The sequence below is a fragment of the Mus musculus genome, chromosome 12, assembly GCF_000001635.26.
Source record: "Mus musculus strain C57BL/6J chromosome 12, GRCm38.p6 C57BL/6J".
NCBI lineage: Eukaryota > Metazoa > Chordata > Mammalia > Rodentia > Muridae > Mus > Mus musculus.
The window spans coordinates 105,144,875-105,167,075 of NC_000078.6; the positions used below are offsets into that span (position 1 = coordinate 105,144,875).

General features: G+C 48.2%; 2 protein-coding genes across 3 annotated transcripts; both read left to right on the forward strand.

The window, feature by feature from the left end:
* The first annotated feature begins 2,144 nt into the window (after positions 1-2,144).
* Positions 2,145-10,351, forward strand: Tcl1b2 (T cell leukemia/lymphoma 1B, 2). 2 transcript variants are annotated; one of them, NR_155261.1, is made up of 4 exons: positions 2,145-2,359; positions 8,125-8,295; positions 9,189-9,290; positions 9,756-10,351. NR_155261.1 is itself a non-coding variant. In NM_013775.2 (4 exons), exons 1-3 carry the CDS (start codon positions 2,216-2,218, stop codon positions 9,225-9,227), a joined length of 354 nt encoding a protein of 117 aa, NP_038803.1. In that variant the 5' UTR covers positions 2,145-2,215; the 3' UTR covers positions 9,228-9,229; positions 9,756-10,351. The 2 variants fall into 2 exon arrangements, 1 of the variants encoding a protein (NP_038803.1); NM_013775.2 differs by having other exon boundaries at positions 9,189-9,229.
* Positions 10,352-14,829: 4,478 nt separating this feature from the next.
* On the forward strand, positions 14,830-21,751 carry Tcl1b1 (T cell leukemia/lymphoma 1B, 1). Its single transcript, NM_013773.2, has 4 exons — positions 14,830-15,027; positions 19,527-19,691; positions 20,596-20,665; positions 21,159-21,751. Exons 1-3 carry the CDS (start codon positions 14,887-14,889, stop codon positions 20,638-20,640), a joined length of 351 nt encoding a protein of 116 aa, NP_038801.1. The 5' UTR covers positions 14,830-14,886; the 3' UTR covers positions 20,641-20,665; positions 21,159-21,751.
* The last annotated feature ends 450 nt before the right edge of the window (positions 21,752-22,201 follow it).

A 22,201-nucleotide genomic window follows, 5' to 3' on the forward strand; every position in this document is an offset into this window, starting at 1 on the left:
AGGAGCCCGATGACACCATCACCTTGAGGTCTCTAAGCCCCCTGTGTTCATCCACAGCTGCTGCCTCAGTTCCAACTCCAACCAGACCCTGTTGCTTTAGGCTGTCTACCTCCTGCTGGCCTGTCCTTCTGTCCCAGTTCCCTGGAGTGGCTGAGCAGGAGCTCTGATAGCACCAGTGCCTTCCCTTGGCATCCCAGAGCTCCTTTACTGTGGGTGGAATCACCTCCCCTGCCTGCACTTAGTGCCTGGGGATTGGAGAGGGCTCCCTCTGCTGGGGAGGACGGCACTGCTGGGCAGAGCTCATCTTTGGGTAGGAGAAACACCCTGGAGAGATGCCTGCACTTCTCAAAGTCTCCCCATGCCAGGGAGCAGAGAGTGGCATGTTGGACAGGAGACATAACCACCTGCCATCCATGATGTGGACCAAGACTGACTGAGGACCAAAGACCTGACCCTCGTACCCATCATGGCCTCCCAGGTAGATATTTTGAACCTCCACATGGATTCCCACAGACTCTTTGGGACTCAGCTAAGCCTGGCAGAAAAGTGTCAGAGCCAAGAATAGGCGAGTCATGGCTTCCCACTGCTGCCCACCTTTCTCAGGTTATGCCTTAGATTTCATTTCTGTGAAATGGGGTCTGCAGGCACCAGTCTACAGTTGCAGGAAGACACAGATGTAGAGCCTACAGTTCTAGTTAGAGATACCATTGCTGAGATGAAACACCCAAAGCAAGATGGAGGAGAATGGTTTTATATGGTGTACACTTACACATTGTAGTCCATCGTTAAAGGAGGTCAGGGCAGGAACAGGACAGAAACCTGAAAGCAGGACCTGATCATTTCTTGTTCCCCATGGCTTGCTCAGCCTGATATCTTACAAAATCCAGGACTACTAGCCCACGGATGGCCCCAACCACAATGGTGGGGGCCTCTCCCATAGATCACTGATTAAGAAAATGCCCTACAGGTTTGCCTGCCCCCAGAACTTGTGGAACCACTTGGTCAATTGAGGTCCCCCTTTTTCAGGTGACTTGAACCTGTGTCAAGTTGATGTAAAACTAGCCTCACACCAGGAAATGCATGAAATGGTCTAGAAGTGGAGATTGCTTGATAGAATCATAGTCTAGCCCGTGCAAAGACACAGGTCAGATCTATAGTCTCACACAGAACTGGGCACAGTGATGTAATTCCTGTACTAGGCAAGCTGAGGCCGTAGGATCAGGAAGTCACTGCCAACCTTGGCTACAATGTGGGTTCGAGGACAACTCAGGCTCCAGGAGACCCTGCTGAGAAAAGAAAAAAGGACTGCAGGGTAAGGGGCAAGAGGGTTGGAGACAGAATTGGCTGACTTGGTGATACCGGTGTTCCACACATTCCTAACAAACACAACCTGGCTTGTGGTTTTCAAAAGGAAAAGGGAGTATATTATAACCAGGTCTTGAGAGCACAGGATGCTGCTACCTCAGGGCTGCTTTCTGAGAACTCTCCTGTGGCCTCAGCAAAGCAGAGTTCAGGACTTGGCCAGGACACTTGGGTGCTCAGAGTCTGGGGCAGAGATCAAGGGTGATCAGAAGCCCCTGTGTCCCTTGCCAGCCCCATCAGCCTCCATAATATCTTGATCACAGGCATCTGAGGTTCGTGGGCTTTTTTTCCAGGAGAGGAATTTAGCTCAGGTGTGTCTTATGCAGCTAGCCCCGGGGCTTCTGTTCTCAACCTGTGGGTCACAGCCTGCTTTGCAGCCTCTATCTCCCCAAATATTTACATTATAATTCATAGCAGGAACAAAATTACAGATAGGAAGTAGCCACAAAATAATTTCATGTTTGGGGGTCACCACAGCATGAGGAACTGTATTAAAGTGTCCCAATGTTGAGGAAGGTTGAGCACCACTGTGCTAGATCCAGAGGGTCAGCTGACAGGAGAGCTCCTGATGAAGACATGTTGGAGAGGTGGTGTCCAAAATAATTCCCTGAAGTCTTGGCAAGGTAGAAAGAGAAAGTTCTTCCGCAGGCAAGGTTGAGACTCTCAGGCAACCGAGGTCTGCAGTGGCCGAGCCTGAGACTCTCAGGGCACCTGGTGAGTTGAGCTTCTGACCCAGGTGCTAGAACTAGGTTTCTTATTCTGCCCTGACCCTTGCTCTAACTGTGGTGAGTTTTCAGTCATTCCCCTGTCTGGCCGCATTTAAGAAGGCAGGCAACTGGAAGGCCTCATTACTATGGCTGCTGCAGGTTTTTATCCTCCGAGGCTACTCCCACAAGTTCTGATCTCCACAGGACCGGGCTTCTATGAGGATGAACATCATAGACTGTGGATGGTTGCAAAACTGGAAACTTGTTCTCATTCACCATATTGCAACAAGGTGAGTTTCAGTGCTCCAGACAGGCGATCCCCCAACTCTTACCCTTGTGTGCTAGGCTCTGTTGTGTGTGTGTGTGTGTGTTTAGGTAGGTGCTGTTATTATCGTGTCAGAATAGATGATACAGGTAATTGAATAGAAACATGTCCCTATACCCTGGAGCTTGCTTGGAGGCTTCACAGGTCCAACTAATAGACAGATGAAGAGCCCTAGCAGTGAGGACGCTGTTACAGATAGAGAGAACATGCTGAGAAGGGTTTGGTAAGCTGGGCTTTGTGGGATGAGTAGGAGTTCTACAGGTCAGAAAAAAACAAAACAAAACAAAACAAACAAATAACCAACTCTGGTGCCAGGCAGATTTCCTGGAAGGAGCAAATGTAAGTGCCAGCACTACTTTCCGCATTTCTGCAAATCATAATTCATCTGCTGCTGTTGCTCCCAGGCTTGAGTGGCCTGAAGAAGTGTTTGACAGAGAAGGGATCCTTACACTAGGAGCTGACTACGGGACTTGGGGGAAGTCCTAATGGGTTCTGTGATCTGCAGGTGATGTAGAGACCCACACTGCTGGAAACCTGCTCTGGACCATGGTTTTAGTCCACAGCAGGTCCTTGGGGGCTAAAACACTCTCTAATGGAAGGCTCTGGGTATCAAAACTGCTCCCCAGGGTTGTGGAAAAGACTATGGGCCCCCTCCCCTGGCCTGGAGGTGGAGAGAACTTGGGGGCCTTAAGTCTCTTTGGCTGCCAGGGTTTTCCTGCAACCCCAACCCCTGTCCTAACCTTTTCCAGCCCAGTAGCCCTTCCCTGCAGCTCCCCTGACTCCCTGAATACTTCAGCCATTTTGGCAATGGGGCTCTCTTGGTTCCCCCCTCCCCTCCCTCCTTGACTTGCAAGGCCCAGATCAAGGTCATGTTCACTCTGGACTCTCCCAAATGTCTGTTTTTGCCTATGTTCTTCCTTTTATCTACTATGAACCTCCTCTTTCTCCTCCCCCCTCCTCCTCCCCATCCTCTCACTTCTCCCCCTCCTCCTCAGCCTCCTCACTTCTCCCCCTCCGCCAAACCCTTCTCCCCCTCCTCTTCCTGTACCTCCTCCATACCAAGGAGCATTTATGGCTTCATTTTTCATTCCTTGTTTTATATTCATCTAAAGATGACTTTGATATTTTAATAGACACCTCAGCCATGTCTTTGGTTTGAGACCTAACAACAGGGTAATTCACCTGTTCAATTATATATATATATATATATATATATATATATATATATATATATATATATATATCTTCAAGTTGATAAGTGTTTTCTTTTTTTCTCTTTTCATTAAAAAAACTCCAATATTTATTTATTTATTTTAATATATGAGTACACTGTACTGTATACATGGTTGTGAGCCTTCATATGGTTGTTTGGAATTGGATTTTAGGACCTCTGCCTGCTCTCATCTGCCCTGCTTGCTCTGATCTATTTATTATTATAAATAGGTACACGGTAGCTGTCTTCAGATGAACCAGAATAGGACGTCAGATCTCATTACAGGTGGTTGTGAAGCACCATTTGGTTACTGGGATTTGAACTTAGTTCCTTTGGAAGAGCAGTCAGTGCTCTTACCCACTGAGCTATCTTGCCAGCCCCAATAAGAGTTTTCCTTAACCCTATACTATACAAAGTGTAGAATAGTTTTGAACCAAATATTTTCAGTAGAAACAAAGAAAGAAAGAAAAGAAGGAAGGAAGGAAGGAAGGAAGGAAGGAAAAAAGAAAGAAAGAAAGAAAGGAAGGAAGGAAGAAAGGAAGAAAGGAAGAAAGGACGAAAGGACAAAAGGAAGAAAGGACGAAAGGAAGAAAGGACAAAAGGAAGAAAGGACGAAAGGAAGAAAGGACGAAAGGAAGAAAGGATGAAAGGAAGAAAGAAAGAAAGAAAGAAAGAAAGAAAGAAAGAAAAGAAAGAGAAAATAAGAAAAAGAGAGAGAAAAGGAAGGAAGAAAAGAAGAACGGAAGGAAGATCCAGAAAAGAATTCTGTTAGGGTATAAATGAAATGAGCTGCAAAGGAAATAATGTGTAATCAATTAAATTCAAATAGAATCACATGTCTCCCAGCCATTCAGCTCTGGGCTGGGCTTGTGTTGAAGCAGCCATTGGTCCCACGTGTGCATAGAGGGGCAGGTGCAGCAACCAAATGAGCTCCTTGTACAACTGAGTGTAAAGGGGAGGGGGCAGGGAAGGGTCTGATGGCATTTGTAAAAGGAGGAACCTGAGGATGCAGGCAGAGCTGTCTCTAAGGGATACATCCACCAGAGGTGCACTGTGGGGTGCCTTCCCAGAGACAGAAAGCACAATGGTGGGAGGGAGGGGGAGTTCCAAGACCCTATGGTTGCCATAGGTTTGGAGCAGGTGAGTGGACAGAAAGACTCTGGGATGGGATGGGGCCATCTCAGGACCCCCCTTACCACCTCTGTGCACCCTGAAATCACCACAGTGGCCAGGGAAAGGTTCCATAGGGGTAGAAAGATTGGAGAAATTTAGGCACAGGTGGCCCTGAATTATTTCCCTAATTAAGGCAATCCCCTCTCTGTCTCTCTGTCTGTCAACCTATAGATTACAGTACCGAGGACTTTGCAACATGCTAGCAAAATGTTCTACAACTGAGGCACATTCCAGCCCTCCTGCTACTTTTTATGTTGCAACAGGGTGTCACTAAATTGCCCATGTTGGTCTTCAACTGTAGTGCAGGTGGGTCTGGAACTTGTGATCCTCCTGCCTCAGCCTCCTGAGTAGTCTGGGATTCCAGGTTGCAACTCTAGGCCCAGCATTGAGCAACTCTTTTTCTTCTTCCTGCTTTTCTTCCCTTTCCCACTCTTGGTTAGTATACTAAGAAATAGGTTGCACTGTTACATTCTCTCTCTCTCTCTCTCTCTCTCTCTCTCTCTCTCACACACACACACACACACACACACACACACACACACCCAGCAGAAACAGGGACATCTAAATTCAAGGGCAGATTGGCCTATAAAGCCAGTTGCAGTCTAGGCAGGGCTACACAGAGAGATCCTGTCTCAAATAAGCACATAGCTAGATAGATAAATAAATCTCTAAAGCAAACATAACCCTGTGAACCTGAGTTAGGACCCCAGAATAAAAAGTCAGGTGTGACTTTGTTTGCTGAACTTCATGGCTGTGGGGAGTTTAGTCACACAGGAAAAAGTGATAGGACAGACATCTGAGTCCTCCTTTGGCCTTTTCAGGCTGGTATATATACATATACTGTATGTGAGTCCACAGACACACACCCATATACATGCATACACACGTACATACACATGTACACACACACCCATACACACACAAGCACACACACATATGTGCACACATACACACCACACACACACATACACGAATACACACACAGGCATACACACGTGCACATATACCCTCATACACACACACAGGCACACACACATGCACACATACCCACACATACACACCCATATACACACATGCACATACACATACATGTGCACACATGTGCACACACAGAAACACACACAAAAACATGCACACATGCACACACATATGCACACACAAATGCACGCACACACACACACACACATATGTGGATCAATTGGCTATATACAGACAGCTTGGTCTCCAGTGGAGTTGAGAGATGAAAACCTGCTGAAACCCAGTGTTGGTCATTTTCACCTACATGGGACAGAAGGCATTCCCCCATCTCCTGGACCCCTGGCTCCTGTCGAAGTTACCACCCCCACAACCCCCACAGGAGAGGCTGGTGGCTTTCAGTCTTGTAGACAATGCCCCAAGCTTCTGCCCTTTAGGCTAGACTCCTCCCAGTTACCTAGCAACAACAGGATAACAAGGGGCTGTTTGGCCCCACCTCACTCTCTCCCTCTTACTCTCTAATCTCTTACTCTCTAAGCTTTACCTCTCTCTTTAAGCTTTCTTAGTCTCTAGCCTTTATTTTCTCTCTCCTTTTCTCCTTTATCTCCTCTTGGCCATGGTCAGTCTCTCTCTTTTACCTTTTCTCAATCCCCCTGCCTTTCTACAATAAAGCTCTAAAAGCATAGACTGTCTCTGTTCATCAAGGACCAGAGTTAAAACTCTCGCCTGCGTGGGAACCTCTCTCTCTCTTCCCACTTTCTGTATCTCCAAGGCCTGGTGCTGCTCCGGGGCCTCTATTCTGTTCTTATCTCCTTTGCACTATCCAGCGTGGGATACAGAAGACTGAGAACTTAGTATCTGTGACTGCCCCTTGTCCACCCCTGGCAGTGTGGAGTCAGTGGCTTCACACAGCCAGATGCCCACCCAGGCCCAAGTGGAAAGCATCCGTTAGTCCTCCCTCATCTACCTGCCCAGAGCACAGGAACTCTGGCCAAACACAAGCTCTCTCCCTGCCCCCTCATTCCCCTACACCCACAGCACCACACACACACACACACACACACACACACACACGGTGTATGTAAGAGTTCACACAGTCTGTTGCTAGCCTGGTTGACAGCACCTTCTCACTGGGCTTTTTCAATCACAGGCCTCCAAGAGATGCTTATATTTCTGCAGGCACTGAGGACCTAGGAAGGCTCCCCTGTGCCACCTTAGGGCAAAAGCATCCAGAGACAACAGCAGTTTTGAATGAAACTTTATGTACTACAAAAGCAGGTGGCAAGCCTACTTGGGCCCTTGCCCCTTCTTTGCTATCCCCCTTCTGTCCACCCTGACATCACAACACAAGCAGAAAGGACAGACTTTGAGACCATAGGATGGCAGCCAGGAAAATGACTCCCCACAATGTGACCTATCAAAGTGTGTGTCTTTAGCAAAACAAAGGCATGGATCAGGAAGACAAGAGGACGCTGGTAGGAAGTCTGTGACACACTTTGTGGTTTGTGGTTATGATTGGTACTTGGTTATGGATTTTAGGAACTCTTTTACTTTGAGGATTTCTGTGTGGGCTAAGGATTATTTTTTACATCTATAAATGGTGCATGAAGTTCACCATCAACAGATCAATGGATTTCTTGTTTAAAGCCATTGCCCCCTGGTTCTTTGTGTGTGTGTATTTCTGTGTGTGTGTGTGTGTGTGTCCTGTATGTTTGTGTACATACCTGTTCATGTGTGCATGTGTGTGTGTATACAAGTGTATGCATTTGCATATGTGTGTGTGTGTGCGCGCGTGCACGCGCGTCTGTGTAACATTCAGGTGAGCTGCCCTGTGACTTTCTTATTCCCTTGATAAAACATCCTTCCCTAAATCTGCAGTACCAGTGGCAGCCAACCAACCCCAGTGGTCCTCCTGCCTCAGCTCCCCAAGCACTGGTGCAAATATAACTGTAGCTTTTTACTTGGGTGCTGGTGATTCAATCTTAGGGGCTCCTGCCTGTGCGGCAGGTGCTCTTATCTACCGAGGCATCTCCCCACTCTCTGTCTTACTTTTCAGAAGAGATTTTTGAAAACTCTTAAAATGGCCAAGACAAGGTCAGAAGGGGCCATTTAGTGCCATGAAAGGCATTACCTGGAGCCTGGAGGCAGTGGCTACTTTGTGGGAGATACCCTAGTGTTGAACAGGGTTGGTGGAAGAGAGTGCCAGAGAGGCAGAAGAGCAGCAGACACCCCAGGCCCTGAGGAAGAAGACCTAGGTGCTGGAGACAAGGCTGTGGTTAGGGGTGTTGACCACTGCAGCAAACAACCCAGTCTCAGGCATGGAGGATGGAACCCTGCTCCTAATGTACCGCTCTCTCTATTCCCTTCAGATTGAAACATGTGTAACTGTTCACTTGTGGCAGATGACCAGATACCCCCAGGAGCCTGCTCCCTACAATCCCATGAATTACAACTTTCTACCCATGACGTGGAGATTAGCATCCATGAACACATACCGGGGAACAGATGCCATGCACTGGAGATTACTGAATCATTCCCAGGCAAGTGTTTGCTACCTCAAGATAAAAGCTGCAGCAGGTGTCCAGTGCTTTTCATTCTGACCCACCCGTGGGAGGTTCTTCTCCCCCTCTTCCCCACAGTCAAGCCCTTGGTCCATTTTAGTGGATGGTTAGGGTCTGTCGCATGACAAACCTTTTCTTGGGGAGATGAGCCAAACTCAAGTACCCAGCACAGATTGGGAACCCACAACAGACCAAAGTATGCACAGCACTGAAGCCCAACTTGGTGAACCAGAGAACTTTACTGTGGTTACATACAGGAGCACCAGAGAGGGGTCACTCACAGGAGCAGAAATGAGTCAGTTGGCTGCATCACGAAAGCCCACCACAGACTTGTTGACAGAGAGTTCAAAAAAGCTGATGCCTTGGATCACAGTGCCCAGCCTACGGTCAGCTAACAGGTTGGAGAGTGCCTTTGAGGTGCCTCCGCTGGTCCACGAGCCATTTCAGGCAGCTTGGCTGATCAGCTTCTTCAGAGTTCTTTTGTCTGAGTCTTTGAGGCTTGACTCTGCTGCTTCAGGCAGGGAGGGGCAGTGTGATTCTGCTCAGTTTCAGGGAGTTCTTGAAGCTACTTTTGTTGTTGTTACTTCCCTGCTTCAGGAAGTGACTGCTATGAAAGAAAGGGTCAGAGGGAAGGAGAGAGGGGGCAGAGAGGGAGAGGAAGGGGGAAAGATAGAAGGTAGAGAGTGAATGCCCATGGGGACACTTCTGCCTACTGGTGTAGGTGTGAAAGTAACGCTTCCCTCTGACTACACAATCCAGAGACCAGGTCCCCTTTTGCTCCTTGTCCCTTTGGCTGCCTCAGGTCTGAATGGGCAACTAGGGCTGGCTAGATTTGCCTTACAGGACCCTGATGGCTATTCCCTCTCCTGTAGGTTGGTGACACAGTGCAACTGATCCTGATGCTGGAGTAAAGGTGACTGACTGATGGGAGCTCCTGGGAAGGTTTGTCAGGTCAGGGACCACGACCCTCACAGGTGAGGTCACACAGGTAGCCGCTGAATTTCCCTCTTTATTGGAAGACAGTGCTGGCATCTCCCTCCGAGCTTTCCTAGTGTAACACACACAGGAAGCACAGGACTTCTCTGGGATGACACAAAGTCACTGCTCAGACCTGGGTAAAAAAAATCTGTATGCTCAGTGTTCCACATCATAGCTAAACCAAAGAGCTTAATTGGGTGTTGGAATTGTGGGTCCTATGACCTCAGAGCCCTATGATCACACTAGAATCCAGTGACTCTGGCTCTCAAGTTTAATCATAAACTGCTGTGTGATCCTGGCTCCAGAGGACCTACACTAGGCATCTCCACCAGCCGTGTAGCAGCTCTACCTGGCTGTGTAGAGCTTGGACCATGGGCAGGGCTGGCTGGAGCCCAAGCCTTTGGATCTAGGACCCAGTTCTGCAGCGATCCACTAATCAGTGTCTCATTTGCCTTCTACAGGTCTTGATAGCCTGGCTGGCTCCTGCCCCTGTGCCCTTGGGGTAGACTTTGCACCCACCCCTCTGTTTGTTCCTCAAGTTTCTAGTTCTACAGCAACTTCTGTCATGGTCAGACCTACTTTTTACATGATCTACTTTCTATGAGCCTGGCCTATCTCTGTCCTGACCGTTCTCCCTAGCTGGAGACAAACTGCATCTTCTCTTGCCCACTTTGTGCCTCTGGCCCTGACCTTATAGATGGCTTTTCTTAAGACCCCTCCTCCATTCAAACTCCTCCACCTGGGCTTCTAGTGCCTTGTGTGGCAGGAGATTTGTCCCCATTTACCTTAGGATGTCTACAGGTGCCTCTGGAGGAGGTACAGATAGGGACTCTATGCCCTGTGGGCCTCTGACCTATCACTGGCAAGAAGTTTGCCTGGTGCTGGGTAGAGGACACTCAGTGCTCAGTAGCTTGAAGGCACAGTGGGAGACTTACAGAGAACATCTGGAGTACTTGTCCAGGTGCTCAGTTCCTTGGCTCCAGGAAGTGAATCTGACCCTAGGCCCCTCCCACCCCAACTTGTTTTAAAGTAATTAAACTTTACTGTTTTTACTTAAGATTGTGTGCTGAGCTGGTCTGTGTTTATCCAGGCTCTAGTGCAGAAAACAAAAGCTGGTCCCAAATATGACAAAAACATGTATGACCTCTTCAGGACATTTCCACACTGGGAAGGGAGGTTACTGCTCTATTTCAGCAGCAGATTTCCCGGGGGAAGGTTTAGAAGAGAGGCTGTGTGGGAGTTGGCAACCCTGCGCTGAGAATAGGCCAAGAAGAAGTGATGTCACATGGAAAAAGGGAGATCGGTCAGTGATGTAGCAGACAGTGTGTCACTGCAGGAAGCCCGGTACTACACTACCCACTGGGAAGGAAGTGTCCTTGCATAGGAATATACCAGGTGATGCAGGGAGCAGTAGGGAGGGGACCCAGGCCAGGATTTGTGAGTGTGTCCTTCAGCTGATCTACAGGAGAGGCACACTCTCCCTCACAAAGCCTCCAGCAGATGGAAGCTATAACTTTGCAGTGTGAATCTACAGAGGCCCTTGTGGGCTGGCACTGTAGCTGAGTTGCTGACATGCTTGCTAAGCACACACAGCTCTAAGTTTGATCCCTCAGTATTGCATAAACAGTGTATCAAGCTTGGCAGTGGTGGCACATGCCTTTAATCCCAGCACTTCCGAGGCAGAGGCAGGCAGATTTTTGAGTTTGAGGCCAACCTCGTCTACAGAGTGAGTTCCAGGACAGCCAGGGCTATACAGAGAAACCCTGTCTTAAAAAACAGAACAAAACACAACAAAAATCCAGTTTGACTCTGCTGTGGTTTAGTCTCATGACAAAAGGAAGACCTTTGAAGCTAAGAGGAAGAAAAATCTCCCTTATGGCTAACTTATGTTTAACTGACTAACTGGCACATGTAATTTCATACAGTGTCTAACTTTTTTCTCACAACAGCCATGAGCAAAGCAGCATCCCTCCAGTGCAGGGAGGAGGAGACCGAGGCCCTCCAGAGAAACTTTGCCCAACACCGTGTGGTTATCAAATGCAGAGTCAGGGTCTTAACCAAGTGTTACCTAAGTCCACATCTGTGAAAGGGTGGAGCCCAGAATAACCCAGAGCAGTTGGCACTGCATGGACAGATGGAGAAAGTGTGTGTCTGAAGTGACCAGGGGCTTTTCATCAAGTAGCCATTGCTGTCCACAGGTGACAGCCGATCTCCCAGAGTGGCCATGCAACTGAGACAAGGTGTGCTCCTTCCAGCTCTGGACTCTGCTCAGTGAAGACCACACTGGGCCTCCTGTTTTAGATGGTGACAAAGCACACCTTGTCTCTAAACACTTACCCTGACTGCAAGTGTGTGGGGGCAGCATCACTTCTGCCCTGAAATTCTAATTTGGGGTTTGTGGGTTCCCCTCAAATTCTTAGCTGCTCAAGTCTGTCTTCCTCACAGGCTGTTAGGGAAGTAGGGGTTTCCAGGATAGTTGTGTAGGCCTGACCATGTTCCTCCTCCTTCTCCTCTCCTCCTTCTCCTCCTCCTCCTCTTCCTCCTCCTCCTTCTCCTCCTCCTCCTCTTCTCCTTCTCCTTCTTCTTTTTAATTCAATTTAGTTGTTTTACTTATTCACTTTGTTTTGATCACTGATACCCTTGTGTCCACCCCTTCAATATTCCTTCCCCATTCACTATTCCCTTCTCCTATGAGTAGGTGGGGACCCTATTCCCCCTGGATATCCTTCCATCTCTTCAAGTCTCTGTGAGGCTAGGAGCTTCTTCTCCCATTGAAACCAGACAAGGCAGCACCACAGAAGAATATATCCCATGTACAGGTGTCTTAGTTAGGGTTTTACTGCTTTGAACAGACACTGTGACCAAAGCAAGTCTTATAAAAAAACATTTAATTGGGGCTGGCTTACAGGTTCAGAGGTTCAGTCCATTATCATCTATCCTGTCCCATGGGATTCAGTTATTCGTGGGTGCGAGGGGGACCACAAACCTGGGAGAAAATGGGATTGGAAGGAAAAGAAAAGCCGAAGACCAAGTAGAGTGTACCTATCAAGGTCTTCATCTATTAGGCTGAGGTGCCTTCTTTATAAAGCATATATCGAGGGGAATAGGAGGGGTCGAGGGAGAATTAACAAAGAACAAAGAAGTGGGCATCTGCTGACATGAGGGCCGAAGTCAGGTGCCAGGCGGTGGGCACTCTGTGTCTTATCTCCGGAACGTAGATCCTCCTTAACAGCCTTGGGGTGTCAGGCCAGGCTCAGGTGTAACTCATGTCCTTGGATGTCATAGGAGTTCAGGAAGAGATAGGGAAGAGGGGACTATAATTCAGCTTTTACAGCCTCAGGTGCCATGAAGGGAACAGGGAGGAGGGAGTGACGACCGGCTCCTAGCACTAGGCCATTTGGCCTGTCAGGGTGGAAGGTTGTGAAGGACTCGCTTTCTCATGGTATGGTCTCTGACAATCATCAAGGTGGGAGCATGGCAGCATCCAGGCAGTCATGGTGCAGGCAGAGCTGAGAGTTCTACGTCTTCATCCAAAGGCTGCTAGTGGAACACTGACTTCCAGGCAACTGGGGTGAGAGTCTTAAGCCAACACCCACAGGGACACAATTATTCCAACCAGGTCACACTTATTCCAACAAGGCCACACCTCCAAATGGTGCTACTCCCTGGTCGAAGAATATACAAACCATCACAGCAGGCAACAGCTTTTGCCATAGCCACTGTTCCATTGGTTTGGGATCCACATGAAGACCAAGAGCAACACCCTGGAGAGAATCCTGAACGTCTCAAAGTCTTCCCATGCCAGGGGGCAGAGAGTGGCATGTTGGACAGGAGACATAACCACCTGTCATCCATGATGTAGACAAAGACTGGCTAGAGGACAAAAGGCCTGACCTCCGTTCCCATCCAGGCCTCCCAGGGAGATATTCTAAGCCTCCACCTGGACTCCCACAGACTCTGGGGGACTCAGCTAAGGCTGGCAGAAAAGTGTCAGAGCCAAGAATAGGCAAGTCATGGCTTCCCATTGCTGCCCTCCTCGCTCAGGTCATGTCTCAGTTTTCCCATCTGTGAAATGGGGTCTGCAGGCACCAGTCTACAGTTGCAGGAAGATGTAGGGCCTAGAGTCCTAGTTAGGGTTACCATTGCTGAGATGAAACACCAAAAGCAAGATGGAGGAGAAAGGGTTTATGTGGCTTACACTTCCACATTGTAGTCCAATGTTAAAGCAGGTCAAGGTGGGAACAGGGACAGAAACCTGGAGGCAAGACCTGATTACTGCTTGCTCAGCCTGATTTCTTACAAAACCCAAGACCAGCAGCCCAGGGATGTCCCCAACCACAATGGTGGGGGTCTTGCCCATCAATCACTGATTAAGAAAATGCTCTACTAGTTTGACTGCCCCCAGATCCTATGAAAGCACTTGGTCAATTGAGGTCCCCCTTTTTCAGGTGACTTGAGCCTGTATCAAGTTGATGTGAAACTAGCCTGGACATCTAGGAAATGTATGACATGGTCTAGGGGTTGACATAGGTTGATAGAATGGTGGTCTACCCTGTGCAAAGCCATGGGTCAGATCTCCAGCCCCACACAGACCCGGACACAGTGATGTAATTCCTGCACTAGACAAGCTTAGGCAGGAGGATCAGGAATTCACAGTGACTCTTGGCTACAATGTGTGTTTGAGGACAACTCAGGCTACAGGAGACTCTGCTGAGGGAAAAAGAATGGCGGGATGAGGGGCAAGAGGGTTGGAGAGGGAATTGGCTGACTTGGTGACCCCAGTGTTCCACACATTCGTAACAAACAACCGGATTTGCGGTTTTCAAAAGGAAAAGGAAGTATATTATAACCAGGTCTTGAGAGCACAGGATGCCACGGCCTCAGGGCTGCTTTCTGAGAACCCTTCTGTGGCCTCAGCAAAGCAGAATTCAGGACTTGGCCAGGACACATGGGTGCTCAGAGTCTAGGACAGAGAAGAAGGCTAATCAGAAGCCCCTGTGTTCCTTGCCCGTCCCAATCAGCCTCCATAATATCTTGATCACAGGCATCTGAGGGTTGTGGGCTTTTATTCCAGGAGAAGAAATTTAGCCCAGTTGTGTCTTATGCAGCTAGCCCCGGGGCTTCTGTTCTCAACCTGTGGGTCACAGCCTGCTTTGCAGCCTCTATCTCCCCAAATATTTACATATAAATTATGAGTGAATTAATTACAGTCAGGATGTAGCCACGAAATAATTTTATGGCTGAGGGTTACCACAGTACAAGGAACTGTATTATAGTGCCGCAGCATTAGGAAGTTTGAGAACCACTATGCTAGATCCACAGGGTCAGGTTTCAGGAAAGCTCCTGATGAAGACATGTTGGAGAGGTGGTGTCCAAAATAATTCCCTGAAGTCTGGGCAAGGTAGAAAGAGAAAGCTCTGCAGCGGGGGAGCCTGAGACTCTCAGGCCACCTGGTGAGTTGAGCTTCTGGCCCAGGTGCCAGAACTAGGTTTCTTATTCTGCCCTCACCCTTGCTCTACCTGTGTTGAGTTCTCAGTCATTCCCCTGTCTGACCGCATTTAAGAAGGCAGGCAACTGGAAGGCTTCATTACTATGGCTGCTGCAGCTTTTGATCCCCTGGGGCCACTTCCAGTCTACCTGGTCTCCGTTAGACTGGGCATCTATGAGGATGAACATCATAGAGTGTGGATAGTTGCAAATGTGGAAACTTCTCACTCATCACATGGCAACAGGGTGAGTTTCAGGGCTCCAGACAGGCTATTCCCCAACTCTTACCCCTGTGAGCTAGGGTGTGTTTACGTGTTTGTGTGTGTGTGTGTTGTGTGTAGGTATGTACTTTTATTACCGTGTCAGAAAATAGCTGATACAGGTCTCTGAATAGAACCTTGTGTATACCTAGGCCCATACCCTGGAGCTCCCTTGGAGACCTCACAGGCCCAACTAATACACAGGTGCAGAGCCCTAGCATTGAGAACTCCGTTACAGATAGTCAGAGAGAACATGCTGAGAGAGCTTTGTTAGGCTGGGCTTTGTGGGATGAGTAGGAGTTCTACAGGTCAGAAAAAAAAAAAAAAGCACTCTGGTGCCAGGCAGATTCCCTGGAAGGAGCAAATGTGAGTGCCAGCACTACTTTCCGCATTTCTGCAAATCATAATTCATCTGCTGCTGTTGCTCCCAGACTTGAGTGGCCTGAAGAAGTGTTTGACAGACAAGGGATCCTTACACTAGGAGCTGACTACAGGACTTGGGGGAAGTCCTAATGGGTTCTGTGATCTGCAGGTGATGTAGAGACCCACACTGCTGGAAACCTGCTCTGGACCATGGCTTTAGTCCACAGCAGGACCTTGGGGGCTAAAACACTCTAGTGGAAAGCTCTGGGCATTAAAACTGCTCCCCAGGGTCGTGGAAAAGACTATGGGCCACCACCACCACCCCCACTGCCCTGGGGGTGTGGAGGACTTGGGGGCATTAGGTCTCTTTAGCTGCCAGGGTTTTCCTGCACACCCACCCCCTGTCCTAACCTCCAGCCCAGCAGCCCTTCCCTGCAGCTCCCCTGACTCCCTGAATACCTCAGCCATTTTGGCAATGGGACTCTCTTGGTCCCCCCCTCCCCTCTCTCCTTGACTTACAAGGCCCAGATCAAGGTCATGTTCACTCTGGACTCTCCCAAATGTCTGTTTTTGCCTGTGTTCTCCTTTTTAATTTACTATAAAACTCCTCTTTCTCCTCCCCCTTTTCTTTCCCCTCCAGTCACTTATCCCCTCTCCTCCCCCTCTCCTCCCTACCTAGGAGCAGTTCTGCCATCCTTTTCCATTCCTTGTTTTATATTCATCTGGAGAAAACTTTGATATTTTAAGGATACATCAGCCATTTTTTGGATTTGAGACCCAACAAGATAGTAATTCACCTGTCCAGTCATGAGAAAAAAACTCTTCAAGTTGATAAGTGTTTTGTTTTTTTAAAAAACTTCAATATTTATTTACTTATTTTAGTATATGAGTATACTGTAGCTGTATACATGGTTATGAGCCTTCATGTAGTTGTTGGGAATTAGATTTTAGGACCTCTGCCTGCTCTCCTCTGCCCTGCTTGATCTAATCTATTTATGGTTGTAAATAGGTACACTGTAGCTGTCTTCAGATGAACCAGAAGAGGGCATCAGATCACATTACAGGTGGTTGTGAGGCACCATGTGATTGCTGGGATTTGAACTCAGTACCTTCAGAAGAGCAGTCAGTACTCTTACCACCTGAGCCATCTTGCCAGGTCCGTAAGAGTTTTCTTTAATCCCATACCAAATAAAGTGTAAAATAGTTTTTGACCAAATATTTTCAGTAGGAAGAAAGGAAGGAAGGAAGGAAGGGAAGGAAGGGAAGGAAGGAAAGGAAAGAAGAAATGGAAGGAAGAAAAGAATGAAAGGAAGGGAGATACAGAAACGAATTCTGTTAGGGTATAAATGAAAGAGCTGCAAAGGAAATAATGTGTAGTCAATTAAATTCAAACAAAACACATGTCTCCCAGCCATTCTGCTTCTGGGCTGGGCTTGTGTTGAAGCAGCCATTGGTCCCACGTGTGCATAGAGGGGCAGGTGCAGCAACCAAATGAGCTCCTTGTACAACTGAGTGTAAAGGGGAGGGTGCAGGGAAGGGTCTGATGGCATTTGTAAAAGGAGGAACCTGAGGATCCAGGCAGAGCTGTCTCTAAGGGATACATCCACCAGAGGTGCACTGTGGAGTGCCTACACAGAGACAGAAAGCACAATGGTGGGAGGGAGGGGGAGTTCCAAGACCCTATGGTTGCCATAGGTTTGGAGCAGGTGAGTGGACAGAAAGACTCTGGGATGGGATGGGGCCATCTCAGGACCCCCCTTACCACCCCTGTGCACCCTGAAATCACGACAGTGGCCAGGGAAAGGTTCCATAGAAATAGAAAGATTGGAGAAATTTAGGCACAGGTGGCCCTGAATTATTTCCCTAATTAAGGCAATCCCCCCTCTGTCTCTCTGTCTGTCAACCTATAGATTACAGTACTGAGGACTTTGCAACATGCTAGCAAAATGTTCTACAACTGAGGCACATTCCAGCCCTCCTGCTACTTTTTATGTTGCAACAGGGTGTCACTAAATTGCCCATGTTGGTCTTCAACTGTAGTGCAGGTGGGTCTGGAACTTGTGATCCTCCTGCCTCAGCCTCCTGAGTAGTCTGGGATTCCAGGTTGCAACACTAGGCCCAGCATTGAGCAACTCTTTTTCTTCTTCCTGCTTTTCTTCCCTTTCCCACTCTTGGTTAGTATACTAAGAAATAGGTTGCACTGTTACATTCTCTCTCTCTCTCTCTCTCTCTCTCTCTCTCTCTCTCTCTCTCTCACACACACACACACACACACACACACCCAGCAGAAACAGGGACATCTAAATTCAAGGGCAGATTGGCCTATAAAGCCAGTTGCAGTCTAGGCAGGGCTACACAGAGAGATCCTGTCTCAAATAAGCACATAGCTAGATAGATAAATAAATCTCTAAAGCAAACATAACCCTGTGAACCTGAGTTAGGATCCCTGAATAAAAAGTCAGGTTTGACTTTATTCCCTCAACTTCAGGGCTGTGGGGAGTTTAGTCATAGAGGAGAAATTGATAGGACAGATATCAGAGTCCTCCTTTGGTCCTTTCAGGCATATATATACACACACACACACACACACACACACACATATATATATATATATACATACACACACACACACACACACACACACACACATATATATATATATATATAGTACATGAGTGCATACACACGCATGCACACATATACACCCATAAACACTCATGCACAGATACATACATATACCCACATACACACACATGTACACACACATGTACACATACACACTCATACACATATATACATACATACACATGCACACACACAGCACTCAAACATATACACCCACAAGCACACTGTGTATGTCAGAGTTCAAACAGACCATTGCTTGCTTGGTTGACAGCACCTTCTCACTGGGCTTTTTCAATCACCGGCCTCCAAGAGAAGCTTATCTTTCTGCAGGCACTGAGGACCTAGGAACGCCCTTCTGTGCCACCTTAGGGCAAAAGCATCCGCAGACAACAGCAGTTTTGAATGAAACTTTATGTACTACAAAAGCAGGTGGCAAGCCTACTTGGGCCCTTGTCCCTTCTTTGCTATCCCCCTTCTGTCCACCCTGACATCACAACACAAGCAGAAGGGACAGACTTTGAGACCATAGGATGGCAGCCAGGAAAATGACTCCCCACAGTGTGACCTATCAAAGTGTGTGTCTTTAGCTCAACAAAACAAAGGCATGGATCAGGTAGACAGGAGGACGCTGGTAGGAAGTCTGTGACACACTTTGTGGTTTGTGGTCATGCTTGGTATTTGGTTATGGCTTTTAGGACCTCTCTTACTTTGTGACTTTCTGTGTTGGATCAGGTTTATTCATCAATAAATGGTACATGAAGTTCACCATCAACAGATCAATGGATTTCTTTTAGTAAAGCCATTGCCCCTGGTGTCTGTGTGTGTTCTGTGTGTTTGCGTACATGACTGTTAATGTGTGCATGTGTGTGTGTTTGTCTGAAGGTGTTTTGTGTGTTTGTGTATGTACCTGTTCATGTGTGCATGTGTGTGTGTGTGTGTGTGTATACAAGAGTGTGCATTTCCATGTGTGTGTGTAAAACATTCAGGTGAGCTGCCCTGTGACTTTCTTATTCCCTTGATAAAACATCCTTCCCTAAATCTGCAGTACCAGTGGCAGCCAGCCAACCCCAGTGATCCTCCTGCCTCAGCTCCCCAAGCACTGGTGCAAATATAACTGTAGCTTTTTACTTGGGTGCTGGTGATTCAAACTTAGGGGCTCCTGCCTGTGCGGCAGGTGCTCTTATCTATCAAGGCATCTCCCCACTCTCTGTCTTACTTTTCTGAAGAGAAATTTGATAACTCTACAAATGGCCAAGACAAAGTCCAAAGGGGCGATTTAGAGCCTGTGAAAGGCACTGACAGCCTGGAGACAGTGGCTACTTTGTGGGAGATACTCTGGGGTTAAGCAGGGGTGGTGGAAGAGAGTGCCAGAGAGGCAGAAGAGCAGCAGACACCCCAGGCCCTGAGGAAAAAGACCTAGGAGCAGCAAACGAGCAAGTCAATAGCATGGCTGATGGAACCCTGCTCCTAATGTACTGCTCTCTCTATTCCCTTCAGAGGAGAACCCATGTAACTGTCCACTTGTGGAAGTTAATCCCCCAGCAGGTTATTCCCTTCAACCCCTTGAATTACGACTTTCTACCCACGACGTGGAAATTAGAGTCCAGGAACATATACTGGGCAACAGATGGGACTCACTGGAGATTACTGGATCATTCCCAGGCAAGTGTTTGGTACCGCAAGATAAAAGCTGCAGCAGGTGTCCCATGCTTTTCATTCTGACCCACCCTTGGGAGGTTCTTCTCCCTCTCTTCCCCACAGTCTAGCCCTTGGTCCATTTTTAGTGGACAGTTGGGAAGTATGGTATGAGAAAACTTTTCTTGGGGAGATGAGACAACTCAAGTACCCAGCATAGACTAGGAACCCACAACAGATCAAAGTATGCACAGCACAGAAGCCCAACTTGGTGAACCAGTGAACTTTACTGGGTTGACATACAGGAGCACCAGTGTGGGGTCACTCACAGGACCAGAAATGATCCAGTTGGATGCATCACCAAAGCCCACCACAACCTTGGTGACAAACAGCTCACAAAAGCTGGGACCTTGAAGCACAGTACCCAGCTTACAGTCAGCTAACAGGTGGGAGAGTGCCCTTTCCAGGTGCCTCTGCTGGTCTAAAGCTCCTCTAGGCAGCTTGGCTGGTCAGCTTCTTCTGGGTCCTTTTGTCTGAGTTTGAGGCTTGACTCTGCTGCTTCTGGTAGGGAGGGACGGTGTGATTCTGCTCAGTTTCAGGAAGTTCTTGAAGCTACTATTGTTGTTGTTATTTCCCTGCTTCAGGGTGTTACTGTATTGCAACAGAGGGAGACAGGGAGAGGGAGAAAGGAGAGAGGGAGGGTACAGAGAGGGAGGAGGGGAAGAAAAGAGAAGATAGAGAGAGAATGCACATGGGGACACTTCTGCCTACTGGTGTAGGTGTGAAAGTAATGCTTCCCTCTGGCTACAGAATCCAGAGACCAGGTCCCCTTTTGCTACTTGTCCCTTCCTGATGCCTCAGGTCTGAATGGGTCACTAGGGCTGGCTAGACTTGCCTTACAGGACCCTGATGGCTGTACCCTCTCCTACAGTTGGGTGACACAGAGCAACTGATCCTGATGCTGGTGTTAGGGTGACTGACTGATGGAAGCTGCTGGGAAGGTTTGTCAGGGTCAGGGACCACGACCCTCACTGGTGAGGTCAGACAGTGAGCCGCTGACTTTCCCTCTTTATAGGAAGACAGTGCTGGCATCTCTCCCAAGCTTTCCTGGTGTAACACACACAGGAAGCACAGGACATCACCTGAATGACCTAAAGTCACCGCTCACCCCTGGGGGAAAAAACCTGAATGTTCTGTGTTCCACATCATAGCTAAGCAAAAGAGCACTGGGTATTGGAATTGTGGGTCCTATGATCTCAGAGCCCTATGATCACACTAGAATCCAGTGACTCTGGATCTCAAGTTTAATCATACAGTACTGTGTGATCCTGGCCACAGGGGACTTACACTGGGCATCTCCTCCAACTTGGTAGCAGCTCTCTCTGGCTAGGTAGAGCTTGGACCATGGGCAGGGCTGGCTGGAGCCCAAGCCTTTGGATCTAGGACCCAGTTCTGCAGGGATCCACTAATCAGTGTCTCATTTGCCTTCTACAGGTCTTGATAGCCTGGCTGGCTCCTGCTCCTGTGCCCTCGGGTAGACTTTGCACCCACCCCTCTGTTTGTTCCTCAAGTTTCTAGTTCTACAGCAACTTCTGTCATGGTCAGACCTACTTTTTACATGATCTACTTTCTGTGAGCCTGGTTTGGGTCCTGACCGTTCTCCCTAGCTGGAGACAAACTGCATCTTCTCTTGCCCACTTTGTGTCTCTGGCCCTGACCTTATAGATGGCTTTTCTTAAGACCCCTCCTCCATTCAAACTCCTTCCACCTGGGCTTCTAGTGCTTCCAGTGGTAGGAGATTTGCCCCCCATTTACCTTAGGATGTCTACAGGTGCCTCTGGAGGAGGTACAGATAGGGACTCTATGCCCTGTGGGCCTTTGACCTATCACTGGCAAGAAGTTTGCCTGGTGCTGGGTAGAGGACACTCTGTGCTCAGTAGCTTAAAGGCTCAGTGTGAGACTTACAGAGAACATCTGGAGTACTTGTCCAGGTGCTCAGTTCCTTGGCTCCAGGAAGTGAATCTGACCCTAGGCCTCTCCCACCCCAACTTGTTTTTAACTAATTAAACTTTACTGTTTTTACTTAAGATTCTGTGCTGAGCAGGTCTGTATTTATCCAGGCTCTAGTGCAGAAAGCAGAAGCTGGTCCCAAATATGACAAAAACATGTATGACCTCTTCAGGACATTTTCACAACATAAATAGTGGTTACTGCTCCATTTCAGCAGCAGGATATGGGGTGGGGGGCAACTCCGGGTTGGGGGGGGAGCTTTAGAAGAGAGGCTGTGTGGGAGTGGGTAACCCTGCACTGAGAACAGGCAAAGAAGAAGTGATGTCACGTGGAAGAAGGGAGAGTGGTCAGTGATGTAGCTGACAGTGTGTCACTGCAGGAAACCTGGTACTACACTACCCACTGGGGAGGAAGTGTCCTTGCACAAGAAGACAACAGATGATGCAGGGAGCACCACCGAGGGGACCCAGGCCAGGATCTAGGAGTGCATCCTTCAGCTGATCTCCAGGGAAGGCACTCTCTCCCTC